General features: G+C 30.9%; 2 protein-coding genes across 2 annotated transcripts; both read right to left on the reverse strand.

Moving 5' to 3' along the window:
• Nucleotides 1-2,289: 2,289 nt before the first annotated feature.
• LOC100811409 (UDP-glucuronate 4-epimerase 6) lies at nt 2,290-4,684 on the reverse strand. The gene has a single exon (XM_041011966.1). The coding sequence runs from the start codon at nt 3,988-3,990 to the stop codon at nt 2,629-2,631; it is 1,362 nt and encodes a 453-aa protein (XP_040867900.1). The 5' UTR covers nt 3,991-4,684; the 3' UTR covers nt 2,290-2,628.
• Nucleotides 4,685-18,238: 13,554 nt separating this feature from the next.
• LOC100801291 (Werner Syndrome-like exonuclease) lies at nt 18,239-22,146 on the reverse strand. The gene is made up of 6 exons (XM_003552089.5): nt 21,805-22,146; nt 21,508-21,687; nt 20,093-20,223; nt 19,829-19,987; nt 18,833-18,943; nt 18,239-18,527 (listed from the first exon to the last, which is right to left on the reverse strand). Exons 1-6 carry the CDS (start codon nt 22,025-22,027, stop codon nt 18,453-18,455), a joined length of 879 nt encoding a protein of 292 aa, XP_003552137.1. The 5' UTR covers nt 22,028-22,146; the 3' UTR covers nt 18,239-18,452.
• Nucleotides 22,147-22,465: the final 319 nt, after the last annotated feature.

The following is a 22,465-nucleotide window of genomic DNA, read 5'->3' on the forward strand; positions in this document are numbered from 1 at the left end:
AGTAATGGCAGAGGATGTTATCGATCATCTGTTGCACAATTTGCGGCTTTAAATTTTAGATTTCTGATTAAACAAAGCTGATATGGTAGTCTTTGGATCAGGTAAATCGGTCACTATGACACACGCATATCACAATCAGTGAGAGATTAAAACGAGGGTATAAAATTACTATTAGTTATGTTGATTATTGTGTCGTCATGAATATAAATTTAATGTGAAATTGAATCAGATTCATTGATCAAGTGATGAAATTAAGAAGTAGTCTGATGATTTCCACGTCGAAAGAAAGTCAACATAGTGAAGGTTTATAGGCACTAAATTTCAATGTGAATGACAAAGGTATAGAGTCACATCTAGATCTAGAGGAAGAGGACTGGTGTTCCCAATACTAATACTTAATTGTACAGCTCCAGCCTGTCGTTGAGCATCCGACTAGTGAAGAATATTTATATTGCAGTCCACGCGTCTTACTACATTCAAATTGTCATCCACAAAACCAAACCAAACACATGCCAACATCTTTCTTCCATTTGGTCAAAGTTTGTGCCTTACTAATGCAATAGGAGTGGCCCTGTTTCGGTCTATAGGGCATTACTATCTTGCTTTGGTTGTGTACATACATTGACTATAATAATATACCCCTCTTTCCTCACACGCACATTGCAAGAAAGAAGGATCCATTGACTTACTTGCCTATACCTAGTTATTTTTATATTAATTGATCCAGCTGAACATAATATACAATTACCCTTATGTTTGTTGGTTTGTTTCAGTAATAACTGCAAGTAATTAATATGATGGATCCCTTCCTTAATTAAAATCTTTTTCATTGCCGATGCAGATGGAATTTAGGTGTTTCATTTCTCAATAGGCAATGTCCATGTGATGATCATATATTCACGATAAAAAAAAGTTCTACTAGACAAGAAGCTTGTGACACACACACACATATATATATATATATGCAGCATGTCCCGGGACTTGTCTTTACTCTTTACTGTGCTAGTCGTGGAAAAATTGTACATGTGAATAAATTACTTTTACTTTTTTTAGGTTTGGGATAAAGCCTCACGAACTTCACTTATATATATATATATATATGAGAGGATATTTTCAAACAATAATTTATAATAATAAATTTGACAGCAATGAAAATATAAGATGTGATGAGTGATAAATAACACGACAGGGAGAAATAATATTGTTGTATATACAAGAAAAGGAAACAGGGAATCACAATTATTTATTTAATCGGATTCTGAAAATCTTGACTTAGTGCGCATAGACAACTAAGAGGTTTTGAGAGTTTGCAATAATAATGCTCTTTTTTGAACACGCTAGTCTTTAACTTCAACCCTGTCTGCTACCCGGAACTTCCAAGGGACTCTGTGTCTTTTTGTTGTAAGTGTAAGCAACTGGCTGAATCTTGTCCATTCTTACAGTGATGATCACGTACAATTTTACACAACAACAAAATTCTCTCTTCTATTATTGTTGTTGTTGATTAAGGAAATGATGGTTTCTCTTATTTACGGAGAAATAAAGAAAGAAGTGAATGTCCTTGCTGCTCATTCCTCCCACAATGCCTCTTTCGATTGGGACCGACAGGGAATAAAGAATTTTAAAACTTTACAGGGCACTTGAGAATGACAAGTGTAATAATTTCTTATCATTAAAAAATACGTATTAGAAAGCCATAACGAACAAACTCCCAAATACTTAACTGTTTATAATACTCCATTATGTATAAAAATGGGTAAGTAATTACCTGTCTGGGTCTCTCGTGTTGGTTTAAATTATTATAATTGTAGTAAATGTAGCTAAACATATTTATCTTGTAGGAAGAACACTTTATCCTTTTATACGAATAAAAAAGAGATATAGGAATTTAAATGTACCTTGTGAAAGAGATAATTAAAGTTTTGATATGAGTTGTGTTGTGTGTAAGTTATTGCATTTGCGTTAATTGGCAAGATGTTTAAGCCAATGAATTTTGACACTAGGGATGTCATTATTTTGGTAACCACCACTTTGTGTCGTTTCCTTGCTGGTATATATAGTTGCCCTTACTTACCCCAATCCAAGTCAATTCAATTCGTTTTGTTTTGGTGAGTGAGTGCCACAGTTAGTAATGGTAGTATTTTCAAGAGAAAGAGTCATGAATCTCCAAAAACCAAAGCAATGAATAATGGTGAACCAAGGGAAAAGCAAAACTGTAACAGTAAATGATAAAAATAAAGTGATGAAAAGGAAAGATAATTTGTTGAATAACAAAAAACAGAAACAGTGTGAAATGAAGAAAATATTATATGGATAAAAGAAGGGGAGAGATCAGCAACCTTTGTGGCAGACCCCACACACAGCATTATTACAGATCGATCTACATTACAATTACATACACTTGTTTCTGTTTGTTTCCATGACATTTATATATATGCATGTCCTTCATCTATACCAGATATTTATATGATGTATAATTGCTACACCACCACAACAATAACAATAATAATAATAATAATGATTCAACAAAAACAAGAAAAATGATCCATGAGCAAGGGGAAGGTTTTTTTGTTTTTTTTTTCTTGCCGTAAAAAGAACAAAATAGAGGAGAGATAATTATAGAAATGGTCATTCAATATTGTGAAGGTGATTATCCTTTTTCAGGCTTGGCTGGAGGCCGTAATAACCGAGGTACCACTTGACGAACTTGCTGAGACCGGTGGAGAGATCGGTGGTGGGTTTGTAGGCGAAATCCCTGAAGGCCAAGCTGACGTTGGCGTGAGTGAAGGGAACGTCGCCGTTAGATGGCATCTTAATGACGTGCTTCTTGGCCTTGGTTTTCAGCAAACCTTCTAGAATGGACACCAAGGTCCCCACCGGCACCGGTGACGTGTTCCCTAGATTGTACACTCTGAGCTGGGCAGGGCCCCGCTTCTTGCCGCCGCTCCCGGTGCTCTTCTGGGCGGAGTCGAGGGCGCCGAGGCAACCCTTGACGATGTCGTCGATGTAGGTAAAGTCACGCGCCACCTGCTTCCCCTCCGGCGTCTGGTAGACGTCGATGGTCTTCCCATGGAGGATGTCTTTGGTGAAGAAGAAGTAAGCCATGTCGGGTCTTCCCCAGGGGCCGTAGACGGTGAAGAAACGGAGTCCGGTGAGGGAGAGGCCGTAAATGTGGTTGTAGGTGTGGGCGATTTCCTCGCCGGCCTTCTTGGTGGCGGCGTAGAGGCTGGCGGGCTGGTCGGTGCGGTGGAGCTCGGAGAAAGGGTTTTGGGTGTTGAGGCCGTAGACGGAGCTGGACGAAGCCCAGACAATGGCGGGTTGGGGGTTGGCGGATTTGGCAGCCTCGAGAAGGTTGACGAAGCCAGCGATGTTGGCGGTGACGTAGGATTGGGGGTTCTGCATGGCGTAGCGGACGCCGGCCTGTGCGGCCAGGTGGAGGATGTGGGTGAAGGGGACGAGGTCGAAGAGCTTCTGGAGCAAGGGGGTGTCGTTGAGGTCACCTTCCACGATGAACACTTGGTGTTTCCAGAGCATTGCCTGCCGGGCGCGTTTAAGGGAAGGGTCGTAGTAGTTGTTGAAGTTGTCAAGCCCCAGGACACCGTCGCCGCGCTTCTTCAGGGCCAGGGAGCAGTGGCTGCCCACGAAGCCCGCAGCCCCAGTGACAAGGACGGTGAGGCCGTTGGGGCGGCGGGGGGAGGCGGAGTGGCGGACCTGCTTCTCCCAGGCGCCGAAGGAGGAGGAGGAGAGGAAGTAGTGGGAGTGGGCGTGGAGGTGGCGGTGGGTGGAGTCGGTGGCGGAGAGGGGAGGGTAGTTGAAGGTGAAGAGGAAGACGAGGATGAGTGCGACCAAGAGAGTGGCGCGGAAGAGGAGTTTGGAGGAGGCGTTGAGGAGCTTGGTGCTGTTGAGTCTCCGGATGTAGCTGTTGTATCGCTCTAGCTTTATGCTCTTGCTAGTGTCCGGAGGGGAAGAAGAACCCATATTCATATTCATTCAATTATGAGCTTCTTCCAGCCCTCTCAAAACACTAATATAGAGAGAGATATTCTCAATAATCATCTCATGAATTTCCCCATGTGCTCTTCACGTGCCAGCTAACCTATATGTCAACTCTTTTTGGTCCATTTCCCTAAATTAAACCTCCATGCCATGCTCTGGTAGCCTAACACCAACACAACTCAACTTTCTCTTTCTTTTTTACTCCCCATTCTATTGTTTGTTTTTAGACCACTCTCTTATGGAGGATTACCAATTCCACACAAATGGATTCTATATTGTAGCTACTATTTTAACAAAATTCAAATCATCTCATCATATCATTTCATTTTTTATTTATTTAAACTCATCCAAATAGAACTGCAATTTATTTTTATGCTCGTCCTCATATGATTTTGTTCCTAAAATTCTATTTAAACTCAGTCAAAAACTTGTCTAACAACATTCAGTGATCTATGATAAAGTTATACGTCGAGGAGGAGGACGAGGATATTGTACGTCGATCGATAAAATGCTACTAGCTAATTGACATGTACGTTAATTAATTTATAGATTAATAAGAACTGGGTATATAATTAACTTAGAAGGTAATTGTCTAAACTGCAAGTAATTTTACTCAACCCTAACTATTCAACTAAACCCTAATGCTAAGGAATGGATCATGCTGACTAGAGTTTTCTTCTGAATTGACTACTCTAATTTGTTAAACGCTGTTAGTTGATATATTATATATTTTTAAGGTTCGAAAAAGAGTGGCCATTAATTGGGCACCGACAATGTTAGACTACGTACCGTTTTCATATTTGTCATTATAGGACTAGTATTTTATTATATACTGATCGAGTAGTATATGTCAAAATTTTGTTAGCATCTTTCATGTTCATTTAACAGTTTGCAGTCATCACGTTAAATCAAGCTGATAATAAATTGCTGGTTTATCATAATATTGGCTATCTAATCGATGTTAATAAGTATATATAGTTGAAATTTTAGTTAATTTATGTTACTATTATATAGTAGTACTACAGTAGTAGTAATCTTCTGACTCGGAATTTTATGTAAATTAAGGATCAGAACGGCCTTTGTCGGCTCTTTAAATAATCCTTAATTTCTGAATGACCCCAAACTTGCACCGAATCAAATTTATACCAAAAATTTTCTATCCATTGCTGCACGCAAATTTTTGCTTGTACTTGTACAACGCCACCGAATGGAAGAACTTAAAAATTTATATGAATCCTTATCCCACGACTTCCCTTTGATTCCTCTTTCCGAAATTCACTCCCTCCAATAGGCAATAGCTGGGAATTGCAATGGATTCTGATTCGATGCATCAGGTCGTCATAAACCATGTCTAATAAATTGGCTATATATGGAGCCCCACTTGTATTAAATATTTTTATGTGATTTGATCAACTTATACAACATTTACATTCTATTAAAGATAGAAAATTACTTATCGTAATACGTATAATTAATAAGTGATGTAATTAAGTTTACGTATAATTATGTCAGCAAAAAAGTTACGTTTAATTAATATAATGCATATAATTATGTACAATTGTAATGATCATAATCATAATGTTGTAGAAACGGGACAGCTGATAATAAGCAGCACATATATTTGGGTCATTTTAAAAGCAAGCGTTATACATTGTTATCATTTACAGTTAAAGTCTTTATTAGAAATAATTACATGATGGCAGAAGAAAAATCAAGAAATTAAGATTTTAAGAAAAGCTTTTTTTGTTAAAGTATCGTAGCATCTCCCGTTGGCCTAGCTAGGTACATTTTACGCTATAAGAATTTAATTCATTGTAATCTAAAAAACCTCACTGTAAAGTGTAAATCATAATTACCAACAAGTTAGAACAGACTACTCATTCCTCTATAAAAAAAAAAAATCCATTGGTATTTTATCGATCACCACGAAAAGTCTTCGATAATTTAATGAACTTAACTCATTATAACCCGAGAGTTGATACAATAGATTTTTACATACAAAACCTTGAATAGGTTTTATTTATTTTTGTTTCATGAATCCTTTGTACCATTCTCGGGGCGGGATGGGGCCAAAAATGTTAAAGTTCCCAAATTTGGTTGTATGAGCGAAAGGAAAAGAGAGACGGGGAGAAAAAAAAAAAATAGCAAAGTGATAGATTATATGATAAAAGTAAAGAATTAACAAAGTGATGTGGAATTAATATATAAAACAAAAGTTGGCTGTATAAATAACAATTAAAAATTTATTCCCTTTTTATGAAGTTTTAGACATGCATCTTTCGTAAGAAATTCTGACAGAAAAGAAGAATTAAATAAACATTTAAATCTTTTACATCTTATTTTGATTTTGGTATTTTAGAAAATATACAGGATGCCAATTCAATAATATTCCAACAATCCTAAAATATTAAATCGTTTATCTTGAAGTATATGTCTTAAAGACTTTTTTTTTTTTTCCAGAACGAGGCCATAAGTATTTTTTAACGGATTCTATTTTGCTTGAGTTGCCTAAACTCACTGTGAGTAACATTTTTTTCCATTATTTAATACAACCCCATATTTAAGATTATTTAATTAAAGAAATTTCTTATTTAGTTAGAAGAATTAATCGATATGCCAAATTTTGTGGACTTCTTTTAAAGAAAAAAAATACTTTGTTTTGAAAGTTGTTGATTGTAGCTTGATGGCTTACAATGACAATAGTAACATGTAGAGTATTAATGAATCGAGTTAAATTGACTTAAAATTTTAGCTTGACTTGTTAAATAAATGAATGATTTAAGATATATTGAATCATTTATTTAAATGAACTTGATTAATAATTTAGGATTGTCTTGTTTAAAAAACTAAAATTTGAGTTTGACTTGTTAAGCTCATTTAAAACTTAATTATTTTAAATTTGTAAAAAATTCTTAAATTATTTTTTTAACTTTTTAAATGAATAATTATAAGTTTCTAAAATCAAATGAAATTATTTCAATCAAATTATCGATAATTCAACATACAAAATCATTTGAATCAACTTCATACCAATAATAATATCATTAAATCTAGATATATTTTAAAATTAAAAGAAAAACATATGTAATTTTCTTAAATCTTAAAAGAAATTTGTGTAGGCTATAAAAAAAAACATATATAATTTCTTTAAATTTTTTTGTGTCTTTAAATTTTGTTGTGTAATTTACTCATTATATTTATATGCAAGGGAGATTAGAAGAAATGAAGATTTGAGTTGAGTTCAATGGAAGTTAATTTCCCAAGCTAAGGAAAAACTTCCACGATGAGGCAGTAGCATGATACTCAAATAGTACAAACATTTATTCTTATTTCTCTTTTTTTTTTCTTATCAAATCGTATTACTTTATCATATTATTCCCTCTTATATAAGATTGTGTCTTTCTCTTGTAAATTGTAATATAGACTAGCATTTGCTATCCCAAAACATTATTCTTAGTTATTTTTTTGTTGGTGACTAGGACACGTGACAAACATGGCTCATATTAGCAAACTAATTAAAATAATATTAAATTGTTAATAATTTAGTAGATTATATGGCATATTCAGAACAATGTTAACGATTATTTAAATATTTGGGATTCTTGATGTAGGTTTTCATAAGTCAAGTGTCGACATTTAACAAACTTCTTTTGATAATAAAGAATAAAAGTATTTTAAAAAACTGAGGCATAAAATTAAGAAAAAAATTAAACAAGGATTAAAACTAAAATATTTATAATATTTAAAATATATTAATTTAATTAAAATAAATATATTATTAATTTTATTTAAAAAAATATGAAAAACTAATCAGAACAAAAACAAAAAAATAAAAATACATTAATAGTATAAATATTTTTATAATTTTATATAATTATAAATTGTTATGTACAGTAAAATTATTGTTTTCTTAATAACTATTTTAAAAAAAAACATATTTGAAATAACTTGTGATTAATTGCAACATAAGAATTCTTACACTGAAAAATGAAAACCAAACACAAAATAAAAGTCTTTGAAAAAATATATTTTTTACTATGTGAAGTAATTAATCAGATTTTTTTTTTATTGTATATATAAAATGGGCACCATATTTACACTAAAAATGTTATAAATTACGTTCCATGGTTAAAATAAATAAAAAATGATTTATTTGTAAATAATTCTTAATAAAAAAATTAAGAAAATATTTTATAAAAATGTTCTTATATAACATTTATCCCATGCTTAAACATATTTGTCAATATTTTTTTCATTAATAATGTTATATAGATAGATATAGAATATGATATAACACATCTAAGCACACATATTTTTCATATCTGTTTAATTGTTTAATTTTCTATTTTTTTGTGTGTAAAATGTATATGCATATTTTAAGATTGATATAAAATTAATTGTTAGAATCAAATATTATTAGATAAATTTTAAATTTATTTGTTTGTTTTTTAAGAAAATTGAAAAGTATGTCTAAGTAATTTATAATAATTACATAAGTTTTTTTAAAAAATATTTTAATTATTTTAGAAAATAAAAATAATATATTATGTTTTTTTAAAATTATATCATGAAATTATCCTCACAAAAAAAAATATATATATATATATATATCATTGAAATTATTTTTTAAAAATACTACCTTTGGTTCTTCATATTTCATGATTACAAGGATTAACATGACATCAGCACCACTAACACCCCATGTGATCAAATTGTGTGCATCATATTACTAGTATCCATAGCAATAATATCACTGTCCATTAGCTACTAAAAAGATCCAATCACTGGTCTATTCAATAATAAAAGATCCAATTTCTCAACTCTTCCACATTTCGTGGTTTATATATTTTCTCCCCAATCCAAATATATATATAAAATCAGCGTGCAATATTATATTGTAAAAAGGATTATGGTATCTCATTTTTTAAAAAAAGATTAATCATATTTAATTATCTCTTAATATGGTTAATCTATAACTAGTCTTTTTAGTTTTAATTTCGTCATTATAATCCTGTTATTTTCAAAAGATTGAGTACTTATTACACATTCAAAAATGTTATTTTTTATCCATAACAAATAATTTATAATAGTTCAACGTACTATACTCAATGAATTAAACTATATTCCATTAACATTCAAAAATATTATTTCTAACATGTTATCTTGGATTGGTAAAAAATTATTGAAATATAAAATTATAAATAAAATTCCTTTATTTAATAAGAAGTGAGTCTCACAGAATTTTATGATTTTGGACTATGTTTTGAATTGTAATAAAAAATGAATGAAGAGGGATGAGAAAGAAGGGAAAATTATTCCATTATTTGGTTTTTTTTTATAAGTATTGATATTATTGAAGTTAAGCACAAGTTGTGTCCAACTCAAGAAATTCATTATTTGGTATGAAAAATAGGAATGAGACATCCAAAGAAGAATTATCATGATTTATTCTTAAAAAAATGACTATTTTATCTTTAATTTTTTTTATCCTAATCATAAATCTCTTAAGGATAATATGGAAATTAAAAACTTACAATTCATTCTATTTTGCTCCCTTTTTCAATAGAATGAAATATTTACACATCCCATTATTCAATAGAATGAAATATTCTATTATAAAATATTTAAAATAGAAAATGGTATTTTTTTTCATTTACATTCTCCACATCAATCCAAATATAATCAAAATAAATTTCAGTGAATAATAAAAAGTGTATTAAAAAATGTGTTAAAAATGTATAATTAGTATTTATCCTTTAAAATTAAATAAATTTGGTTCTGCTTTTAAGTAAACATCTAAAATTTAAAGAACATGATATACCTACTTAACGAAGATGACGTGGTGTTGTCCCAGGTAGTTTTTAATTAGTGACATTGTAAACATCTTATTAATTTCAAAATTAACCCTTCAAACAATCCAATTATATACCCCCATGCCTCCATTTGATGCATCTAGATCCTTCATCTACCATTAACGCTTATAGTCACCTAAACAACAGCACCTGAAATAAATCCATAAGACAGGAAAACAAAGTGTATAGTTAACTATTGTGCATTATCATTAGAACATGTTTAATGTCATGACTCACTTTTATAAATTTTCTTCTCAAATTTGTTCTCGTGTGAAATTTATCTAGAAAAAAAAAAAGCTATCACTTTGGAAAGCATTTTTGCCTAAATCCTTCTTAAGAAAAGAGTTAACCATTATTGAACATTTCTCTTTTGACGACAAATAAATAAATCAGTCGTGTTAAGTTATTTTAATATAATAATAATAAATAAAAAAAACTCACAAACAGAGACCAATTTGTTAATTTACAGCCACTGTTTTTGTGGTGGCTAAATTTTGTGACATTATTTTGGAATTGGATTCAATATATGACTTTCTCACGTGAAAGAACTTTTCCAATTTTAAGACCATTCGAATATTCTTATGGTACATATACTGTCACTTGTTTAAAAAAATATATTTAATGTAATTATTAATTTTTTTATTCTTTAAACCCATAAAAATACTATTGATTCCATAAATTAACTAATACATAATTATTTTAGTTTAACCAATGATTTCGAGTGTTGTTCAAATTATAAAAAAAACTCTAGCAATATAATTCATCGGAATTTTTTTTTTAGCAGTTTAAGAATTGTCACAATTTTTTTTATAATTTTTTGAATACACATTATCAACATCTTTTATCGAAGACAATTATGATTGAGTTAGATAAGATTATCATAAATGGTAAAATTATTTCTAGAAACTATTGATTAAAATGAAATAAATCTCTAACAGTTAATCTACATGTTTAATAATATTTTTTATGGTTTTAAAGTATAAAAAATTATAAAAACTAAACTATTAAATTAAAAATATCTTTGAAAACAAGTGGTAAAATCTAGACAATTAGATTAATCCAATGATCTAAAATGAATAAAAGTCTCAATGACTTTCTCTCCATAAAGTCACCAAATCCAAATCACATTATTTTGTAATTTCACACAATTTGATTGCTATTTCAACCACTAGAGATTCTGCAAAATTCCAATTACTAAAATCAGCTATTTTTTAGTAGTGCATAGAGAAAGGAAAATGTTCCCCATAAATAGTATGTTAAATACTATGCATCTAAATGACTTTCAATTAGAAAAATCATAATCCTTATTTCAAAATCTTAATTAAAAACAATTGATTTTAGTACATTGCCATTTTTTTTTTGGTTGGTGATGATAATATCTCTCAAACCATTGAATTAAATATTAATGTTACTTGTAATGTGCAATGTATGATTGTCATTAATTCGAAAAAAAATTACACATGAAAAAAAATCAAATACAAATTTTTTCACTAAATAAATTATTCCTTCACATACAAAACAACAAAATTTTACACTAGTGTGTCAATCTTATGGATTAGTAACATATCATTTGAATCAACATAAAGAACTTTTGTTGTTGTCTTTAATTTTTAGTCACAACTTCCATTAATTTAGGGCAATATAGTAGAGTAGAGACTGAGGTAGTTTGTTGCAAAACAAGTAGCATGTTAAATGCAACTATATTCAAGTTAAATAAATTAGATCGTGCTGCATCTAAATGACTTTCAAATTGAAAAATTACCCAAAAAAAATCAAAATTTTCTCTTTAATTCAAGTGACTAGTCTTTTGAACCAACACCATTATAATTTAATTATAAGAACTTTTTATGCCCTATTTTTATATTTACTTAACATTTTCCTTTTAAATTTTTTATTGCCATAACTTCATAGTTCTGATAGTTTTTACGACAATACAACATGGAATTATAGAAAGGAGGCAACTTATTCCCCGCCAAGAAGCATGTTAAATACAACTCTATTCAAATTAATCAATAAAAATTAGATTGTGCTGCACCTAAACGATTTTTAAATAAAAAATCACGATGTATTTGAAAGAAAATCTTAAAAACAGTTTTCTCTCTTATTTTAGTTGCTTACCAACCTCGTTTGATGAACTCCGAGCAAAAAAGATTGGATTTGGATGAGAATTATTAACGTACAAAAGTGGAAGAGGAGTGGGGGCCTTATTGATTGATGGACCCAACACAAGAAAGAAAGGAAAGGCACGCGAAGGTTCATAAGTCATGGCCAATGGATTCCTTTCAAATGGAGCATTGTGGCTAGGTACGTCACTTCTGTGATCTGTCCTTTCTTTATTCCTTGAGAAGTATACTCTCTATCACATGGGAATTAATTACCAGTACATATTAATTGCGTTAATTTGATCTTCTGCAAAATGTTTGGGCTTATGATGGAAAATATATTTAGTTTTCTTCGATCGAACAAGATCATAAAACTTTATTTATTACGAAACACATGTTCATGTATGGAAAAAAAGGAAAACAGCTAGGTGGAAAGAATTAGGAAGAAACATTACGTTTTTCATTGTTTAGATGTGGAGGGAAAAAAAGTGAGACCAAAAAAATTGTCTACAGTGGAGAGAAAACAACTAATTTTTTGTTGAAATAATAAATTTATTCATCAATCCATCTTAAATTTTTTGGGTGAAACCCTTTCTCCAAACTTTATATCTTAATTAATTTGAATCGAGTCGCATCAATTCAATTTATTTAAGGAGATAAAATCTTTTTCAATGTCTATTTTATTTGTACATAAGAATCAAAACTGGAGGAATGTCTATTCTAGCGGGTCATATCAGAGCTGAGAAACTTACCAAGTTTATATTATACAGTGAATGGTTAATTTATTCTACCTGGTGGGTGGGAGACAATATATCCAATTTGATGCAATCGGTTGGGGCTAGCAAAAAATATTTCATATGAATAAACACCTTTCATATTAGTTTAGTCCTTTTTGTGCTTCTTTTTATTTTGTCAAGTCATCACCTATCTCGAGACTGCATGGTCCTGCATGTTCAATTCTTATTCTACCAGTAGATTGAGCATGGAAACTTCCCCAAGAATTATGTGGGATAATTATAATTTTCTTAAGCTATGCATTAAATAAACTCTGTAGTTTACTTATTTGCTTGTAAGGAATAAGGTTGCTCACACTGATACCACAACAAAGTCTTATCTTATCCCATTTAGCTAGGATTGCTCACACTGATAGTAACTATAAGTGTTTTAAAACTTTAGATACTTTCTACGATTCTTGATACCGGTTGTTACAAGCAATATTGGAATTTTATTTTTAAAGAAAAATAGAATTTTGTTATTGAACTGGACAAAATGTTTCATTGATTGAAACAGAATTATAGAAAAGTTAATTACAGCATAAAGTGATTAGCTATTTATAGATGCACCGTGATAACTGAAATCTAACAAATTATAACTAATTACACACAATCCTAACAACACAAAATCCTAATTAAAAAATCTCTTAAGTTAGCCTTGAGTCACACTGCTATTTGCTCTCATTCTTACTTCTTTAACTAATATTTGATGACTTAGATTAGTTAGTTTCATGTAGGCTTTTTTTTTTGTTTTTTTTATAATTTTAGTTTAAAATCTATAAATATGAATTTGTGGAATTTTTAAATATTTGTTTAATGTAGTGTTTTTATTTTTATTTTTTCAGCATCTCTTTGTGTATATATGCTATAAGAAATAATATAATCCATCCTGTCAAAAATAAGGTACTTGGTCCTTTAAATTTTTCTGAAAAATCATTATTTAATTTAGGATTTTGTCATAGAAATTATAATAACTCTATATAAAAAATTATAATAAGTTATATTTTGTATGAAATTGTCTTCATAATTTTTATTTTGTTACACTCTTGTAATTAATATTAAAATTTATTTATAAAATTAATATTTAAATGATAGATTAAATATAAATAATTTGTGAACCTCTTATTTTGATTTAATCTATCATTTAAATATTTATTTAATAAATAAATTTTACGATTAATATTAATTACAATGCTAACATAAATTATTTTTAATTATTTTTATTTTTTTCTAATGGGATATCATTCATGAAAAATATCAATAATTAAAAATAATATTTAATTCAAAGACGGTGCTTATATCAACACCGTCTTAAAATCCTTACCTTCAAAGATGATGTTCACGACGTCGGCTTTTATGACGGTTAGCGATCGTTTTAGAAAAGTCTTTTTTCTAATAGTGAATAAGTCAAGTTTCTTATTACTTTGAGCTATTAGTATTATATTAAAAGAATAAAAAAAGTATTTATCATAATTATATTTTGTTTTCTCTTTCTTTTTCACAATCAGATCAGAAGAAAGAGGATTGATTATTTTTTTTTGTCATTTTTATCCAAATTAATAAATGAAATAATACAAGCAAAAATGATCATATTTCCTTTTTTTTTCTATATCTTATTTCTTTCATTTTTCAATTCCCTAATTTTTTTATTCACACCCGAACAAAATGATAGGGTGCATTTAGAATAGTTTGTTTTATATTTTAAAAAAATATAACTAAGATATCATTAAAACTATTAAAAAATATTATCCTAATTAAAATAGACAGAATCCAAACAAGATTAGGCTTTAATTTCCGTGAGTTGCAACTATATATTTGCAAACAAGTAAAATAACGCAATATCACCTTGCTGTACGTCTTAAGATAAAAATGACTTAAAATTTATTTAAGTTACACTATATTCTTCTCATTGCTATGGGATAAATTTCCAACCAGCAGGCTTCTATAAAGTGTAGAATATGTTATTTCATTAATTAATCAACGCGTTTCTTTCAATCTCTCCCTCTCCTCTCCTCCATCTCAAGAAATAAGACATGCAATTAATGTGAAAGTAGCATCCAGTAAAAAATAATCATTTCCATCTGTTAATTAATATATAGAATGAGACATGTGCATGCAATGGGCTATGAAAGAAAAAGAGTATGTTTATTAATGTTTTTAAGCAAAGTTGAACTTGCGGTGGTTAATTTCAGTCACCACAAAGTAAAGTGAGAAATGGCACGGACATTGATCAATTAATTAATAGAGTCGAGGAGGACTAGATAGGTTAACTTCTTGACTTTTTTTAAGTGAGAAATACATATTAATTTAATGCATTATAATATATATATATATATATATATATATATATATATATATATATATATATATATATATATATATATATATATATATATATATATATTTGTTGATTTATATGTGTGTGTGTGTAGAAATGCTATTCGCGGTGCTTTTATGAAAAGCCAAGATTGAAGAAGATGCTAGCTCATTGGTCGGTGGAGCCGTGTGTCTTGACTTTATTAACCATTAGATAAGACAGAAGAAGACATGATTCTCCTCACTGCTTCCCCTCAATAGTTATGATCCACACACACAACTAGAATTCCATATAACATGCATTTTTATTTATTAATTTATCATATATAATTTTGGCCCTTGGGCATCCTATGGGGTTTCATTAGTCCCAACGAGGTTCCATACGCTTTGCCCTCTCCATATGATTAGAGCATGCATGCATGTTCAATTTTCTGGTACAGACAATTTTTTTCAGGGTAAAACTACATAATTCGACACGTTAGATGTTTTGCTTTTGGATTAGGATTAACTTTAACAACGTTCACTGGGACATTTCTGCCGTAACGTATGTTTGGACAAAATGAGTTCTCTTTAGTCAGAAAAAAAGAAAAAGAAAATATCTCAACTTAGCTACAGCGCATAATTAATAAAATTTGTTCAGTTTGGTTAAAAAAAGAAAGTGACAAATATTATTGTTTCGAATGAATTAATGGATGACTTCTGAGCTTGAAAAGTGTTTCATTAATTGCAATGAAAAGAAATGATCCAGACATTATCGTTTGTGCTCTTGGGCAGGAATCTGAATTGAAGAAAAAGAAGAGTACAAAAGCGACTATATTTGTTGTAAATTAAAATAATTTATATATATAATATCCAAGTAAATACGTGCAAAAAAAGTTGAAAATGTAATCGTAGCTGCCTTTTGATCTGTTAATCGTGTATTTTAATGTTATTCTTTATATAGCTGGCGTGATTATATTCCCGTTGATATCTCTTTTGCTTGCATGATTGGGGAGATTCGTGTTTGATAATTGGTTCTTTTTACTTTTTGGTCAATAATAATATTGAAAATCACGTAACTAGCATGATATGAGAGAGCCAATTGCCACCGTCTTAAGAAACTATCGATCGAATTGTCGTTTTCCATGTTGTTAATCCATCCTACTTTGCACTCCTGACAACAACTATGCCTCTATATATCGATAACTTTCTACTGTCGGCACCATAACTGACATTCATTCTCTCTCTCTATATTAATTATTATAAGATATTGAAATATCTGCTTATGTAATGAGTCTCTTTTTACATTGCTTGCCCACGTAAAACCCTTTAAAAATCGATGCATATATATATATGCTTGTTAGCTGTAATTATTAACAGGTACCTCTCAATCTGAAAGCAGGCTAGCTAGGGTTGTTGTTAATTAACACCACCTGTTACAGTAACGGGAGCTCTTGAAATTGATCAATGAGGTTCACTCACCAATGGGGGTGCTGGGGACAATTGGGGCCATCACCTTCAATTATCAATGAAAGTTAACATTGGAATGAGAAGGGAGCAAATTGAAGATCATAAAGTCGTACGTAAAATATATCAACCGCAAAGTTTACAATTGAAGCTTGCAGGTTATATATATAGGCTAGAAACAATTAATATTTTATCGAGGAAAATATTTCTTTGCCTGTGTTCAACCAGCAGAATCTGTGTAATTTTATTTAATTGGAATATTCGGACAATGTAATTTTATTCTACAATATAATTCAATCACACATTAATATATCTGAAGTTTATTAACTTTTATAATAATTATTTTTAAAATAATAATGTAAATAATTTATGATTAATTAATTATGTGAAAAACATTATAACACCAATGCATAAAAATTAAACCCGTAGTTAATTTCACCAAAATAGAAATATTTGTTAAAAACTATTTTATTAACTTTTAACATTTTTTTAAAAATGGCACTTCATATAATTTCTTTTTAAGATCATATGTATGTTTTTATGGCAAGAAATAATACTCATAAGATTATTATTAGCAAAACACTCCCTCTAATTATTTAAATTCTTTTATGTAAAATTCATTTCGTTTAATAGAAATATTTAAAAATAAAAATAACATTATAAAATAGTTTTTTTTAACATGATGATAAATTACTTAAAATAAATTAAAATATAAACAAGTTATTAAAATGCAAATATAATTATCAAATTTCAGGTTATGACCACAGATATATCCTTTTATATAATTTCATACTTATCAACTAATTCAGCAATTAATTTTGAAATAGCATTTGTGGATACCTATATGTTCATCAACACCTAGAGAACAAGAAATAAGAGAAAAATAGTAGATATAATAAATGATATAATATAATAACAGAACAAAGATTAAGAAATGTCATATATATATATATATATATATATATATATATATGAGGATTTTACAAAAATTACACCCATTCTTAACCGTTGATTTCATTCTAATTTAAGGCCAATCCCCATTCTAATTTTAATCAAAGCTCTCCAGTAGAACTTCCCTGTAATTCCAATTTTGCTTTGCAACCTCGTTACCCACTCATTGCCTTTCCCAATATCTCTCTAATATAGCAGAATTTTACACAGGATGTACACAGGCTTATGATAAACGCTTTGCTTCATCCAACTCAGACTAAAATCCATTTAATGCACCATAAGCTTAACAAAGCCTAACTCCCAAGATTTATAACTAAAAATCTGAAACTGGATACATTCAAATCAGATCTTGCACCCTCTTCTCAATTTTATGGTCGGAACGAGAGAAATTGTATGGTTGGGATCTTTGCAGGCGGAATGAATGGCTGGAACGATAAAAATTGGCAAACAAAGAGGTGTGCAAAAGAGGCCTGAGATTAAAGGAAAACTGGAAAAGGGAGAACTGGTCAACAAGTCTGCAACGTGCACAAAATTGAAATTAGAGGAAGAGTGATGATTAAAATTAGAATTGGGGGGTCAAGTGAGAGAGAGTTTAATAATTTTATTATTAGCGTTAGATTAGAACGATATCTACGGTTAAAGATAAATGTAACTTTTGGAGATATATTCATGTATCATTACTCTTAAATTTTTCAAACACTTTTAATTGAATTAACTTGTTAACTTTCAAGTTTCAACTAGTTTATTCCAAAAAATTTATTTTATACACCTCAAATTCTACGCCCAATAGACATCATGTCCATCGTTTTTTAATCACATCAGCCATTTTATCTATTCCTTTCTATTTTCTTATCATACTCCCAAAAGGGGATTTTCACTCTCCTATGGGTGTCCAAGCAGCAAAAATAAAATGTTACAACAGATTTTTTATTTTTACAGATTACAACAGATAATTAGTACATGACAAATGATTAATATTTAATAGAAATGAAATTCAATACACACTAAAGATGTAGTCATTCTTGCGGTACAGCATCAACTTGGCCACTTCTGTCAGTGACTTTCTGGGCGTCCGGGAGATCTTTAATCGCCTGCAAAAGAATGAACCAATTCCTTGAATCAAGTGTCAATAAAATGGAAGAGACGACTGAGGACGTTAATAGTTTGAAATCAAGATAAGGCTAACAATTATCGTATGGTGTGGGTATTTACTATTTAGTCAAATACGAAAAGAAAATAAGAGGTAAAATTTTAAAATCAAATTATGCACCTTAATATTCGAAGCTTTTAAAAAATTGAGGTATATAAGTTGATTTTATATTATGAGAAAACTTTAACTTATTTTATCTTCTAATAGTTGTTGAAAAGTTTGTCTACACTAAGATTTAGTATTTACCTGATAAAGACACCAAGAAGCAAAAGCATCTGTTGCAGCATACTCTAGTTGCTCCTTTGACAAAACAGGAGCCTCCCAATTTCCCAGTCTTATTTTGTTGGGCTTTTTAAGCTGCAAGCATAACAAACTTGGTAAATATCCTACCAAGATAGTTCTTCACCTTTTTTTAAGAAGGCGGTTGAAACATCTCCCTGTCCCCTTCACATTTTCCCCTTCTCTCCAGGGACAAGAAATAAAAAAGGTTATGAAAAGACGTTGATGATCAAGTAGTCATAGAAAATTACATACCGATTATTTCTACGTTGTGTTTGTAGGAATACAGATGATCTAGTGAGGATAAAATGAACGACAGGAAAAAAACAGTTTATTACTTATGGCATCTACTTTTGTCATTTTCTATTTCCTACATTTAAATAACTTCTGTTGGTTTAACAGGACCTTTCTCTTTCTCCCTTCGAACATCTTACAACAGTACAACTAACTCCTATTGAAAAGGAAAATAATTAATGGTTTATTCAGAGTTGATTTTTGGCATAAGTGCATAATGCACGTGGTGAATTTTCCATTATTGTTTTCTTGAAAAAAAATTCTTATTCAACTACTACTAGTCAGTAATTAAAGCTATTTATGGAAAAAAATACAACATTTGTAATTGGATACTAATTTAGGAATGCAACAAAAAATGTGTATGTGAAATCGAATAATGCATTGATTTAGTGAGAGCAGAGGACGAGCCATTTTCCTTTAGGCAAATTCAACACCCAACAAAGATCCATTTTTCAGAATCTACCATATGAAAATTTGAGAAAGGGTGAGGTGGTGAGCAGGTCTGGCTCATTCAACTGGCAACAGTTTTCCAGTTAACCAGCCAGTTGGAAAGGCACCAGACTTTTTGATGTGCCATGCCATCAGGTGTCAGATGAAGAAGGCTGGAACAGTTGAATCACGGTGTCCATGTCTGGTCTGGGTTATAAGACAGTTGGATTCAAAACATACCTGTTTTGATAGAAGTTTTTCAGTCAAAGATGCAAGACCCCACTTATGATCTCCACCAAGCTTTTGATTAGCATGAAAAGAAAGATCCGTCACACCTTTAACAGATATGTTATAATCTCTAAAAACCTTCACAGCATCACCATCAATCCCAGCTCCAACCTTGTGCACATCAAACGTTGTATTAACACTTAAGATAATTGATTAGTTCACATAGACACAAAAGAAAAAACAAGAAAAAAAAATCAGCTTAACAGAAATAAAAACCTTCAAGACTGTGGGATCTTCAAGCAAAAGCTGTAAATTTTGAGGGATTCCAGAATGAATTAGATGTAGAACATGACAATGTCTAGTGTCACCACATATCTGCATCACTGCTACCTTTCCGGGAGGAACACCTATAAAAGTTTTATACAATAATGATTCAGTAATATAAATTATGACAATCTTTCTTTTTCTTAAGAATTAGTGTTTTATAGGGGCAAAAGGGAAGGCTCTTTTGCTGCAGAAAAGTAGGAAATTGATCTCTCACCATAGGTGAACAAAGCATTTACAGAAAATCCATAAACTATGAAGAGTAAAGAGCCAAACAATTAGCTGGAATTAGAACTTTAATCCCCCGGCCTCAAATACTCAAAACCATGTCTTTACCTTCATCCACATTGTAATTTGCAACACAAAATAGAGAGGCTCTGCGTCCCAGGAATTTTGAAATTCTTCATCAAGACAGTCCACCTGATTCTAGACTTGAAGCATTCTATTCTATATAAAAACTTCGTACCCCATGCCCAGAGGCTCTTCGCTATGCGAAGGTATGGGGGAGGGATATTGTACGCAGCCTTACCCTTGCATATGCAAAGAGGCTGTTTCCGGATTCGAACCCATGACCAACGAGTCACCAAGACACAACTTTACCGCTGTACCAGGGCTCGCCTGGCATAATTTCTTGCTTACGTAACCAATATCGGAAAGAAAATACTCAACAATATAAAGAGTGTGTTTGGTTTGTATTTTCATTTTCTGTTTTCATTTTTTGAAAACTGTTTTCATTTTCAAAAAATTAGAATTCTGAAAACATGTTTGATTTAACTTCTTGTTTTCTGTTTTCAAGAAATAAAAACACTGAAAATGCATTTTCAAAAGGAAATGTATTTTTAAATTTGCTTAAAATTACATTCCTTGCCATTGCGTTTTCATTTGATCGAAAATGAGGTTCCTGGTTTCAACTGAAAATAAGATATTATTGTTTTCAATTTTTTATTTGTTTGGAAAAATATTTTCACTGGAAATAAAAACAAAAATTCAACCAAATGCATTTTCATCACCATTTTCTATTTCTAGTGAAAATAAAAACAGAAAACAAACCAAACCAATCAGCCCTGATCACTTTCTCTTCCATCTCATTTCCACCCCCATTTTCTTCCTACCTCTCTCCTCCTTTTCCATTTCATCACTAATCACATCTATCACTTTATCTTCCTACCTTTTCTTCTTCTTATCTTTCTCCTTTCCACCCCAATTTGCCTCAAAATGGGGTGGGCATTTATCATTACTCTATCAAATACGTATCAATATTGTTACCGTATAACCTAAATGCAGAAATTGTAATAGGCCAAACACTATCAGGTAAGTGGTATGCCATAATCAGCTATTGAAAAAGAAGGAGAAGAAGCTGAACTGACCTTTTCTGAAGGTGGGTTTCCACTCAATGTCAAATCCAATTGCAGTTTGCATCATGTCGGTCGTTTTTTCTTGGAGAATTTGTAAGAGCTTTGTTGCAGCTTTCTCTACAGCATCAAAAGTCCTGCTATAAGAAATTTGACCACTAAACTTCATTACAGGCAATGTCATTCTTGAATCGCCTGTGCAAGATGAAAAATGAAAAATTAGAGGAAATGTATAGTGAATAGCAGAATTGAGTGATTATTAGTGCATTGGAAAGGGTAAAATAGAATGGGGGTGAGGAAAAAGAAGAGAACATGGACGGGGATGGGGCGAGAAAGAAGAAGCGTTTGGGTGTTGAAGAGCGATAAGCGATTTGGGCAAGCGACGACGAGGAGTGTGAGTGTGATCGTTGAATGGACGTTTTTTGTTATTGGAAAGAGAGGCTTCGATGGCTTCCAGATCATCCTCCGTCAAAGGCTCGCAATCGCAGACGAATGAGGCAAGTCGCGTAAAACCACCCTCCTCCTCCTTCTCCATCTTCGGAATGGAGGGAAATAAAGGAAAGGACCCACTTTTTTATATAATTGTTGAGGTGGAAAAGCAAGCCTGGCTAGTCCATTTTGGCCTATCTCCCTACTTGATTTGAACCTAAATTTTTCTTAGTACCAAAGGAATTGAGTTTATAAAATAAGCTAACAATAATAATATATATGTATTTATATTTTTGGAAAACAATAAAAACTTTTAAAATATACATAGTAGCAAACTTAAGCTTAAACACCTAATAGCATTCACATAAATTTTTTAAAAAAATCATAGTGGCCCGCACAAAAGCAAACCCATCCCACCTTTCCAAGTTGAACTACCTAACTTGTCCCATCATTTTTGAGTTAGCCCATCAAACTAAACCAATTATGTCATTCCTAGACATGGACATATACCTTAACCTACACCAAATTCAGACCAAGCTTTTAG

The sequence above is a fragment of the Glycine max genome, chromosome 18, assembly GCF_000004515.6.
Source record: "Glycine max cultivar Williams 82 chromosome 18, Glycine_max_v4.0, whole genome shotgun sequence".
In the NCBI taxonomy this organism is placed as follows: Eukaryota; Viridiplantae; Streptophyta; class Magnoliopsida; order Fabales; family Fabaceae; genus Glycine; species Glycine max.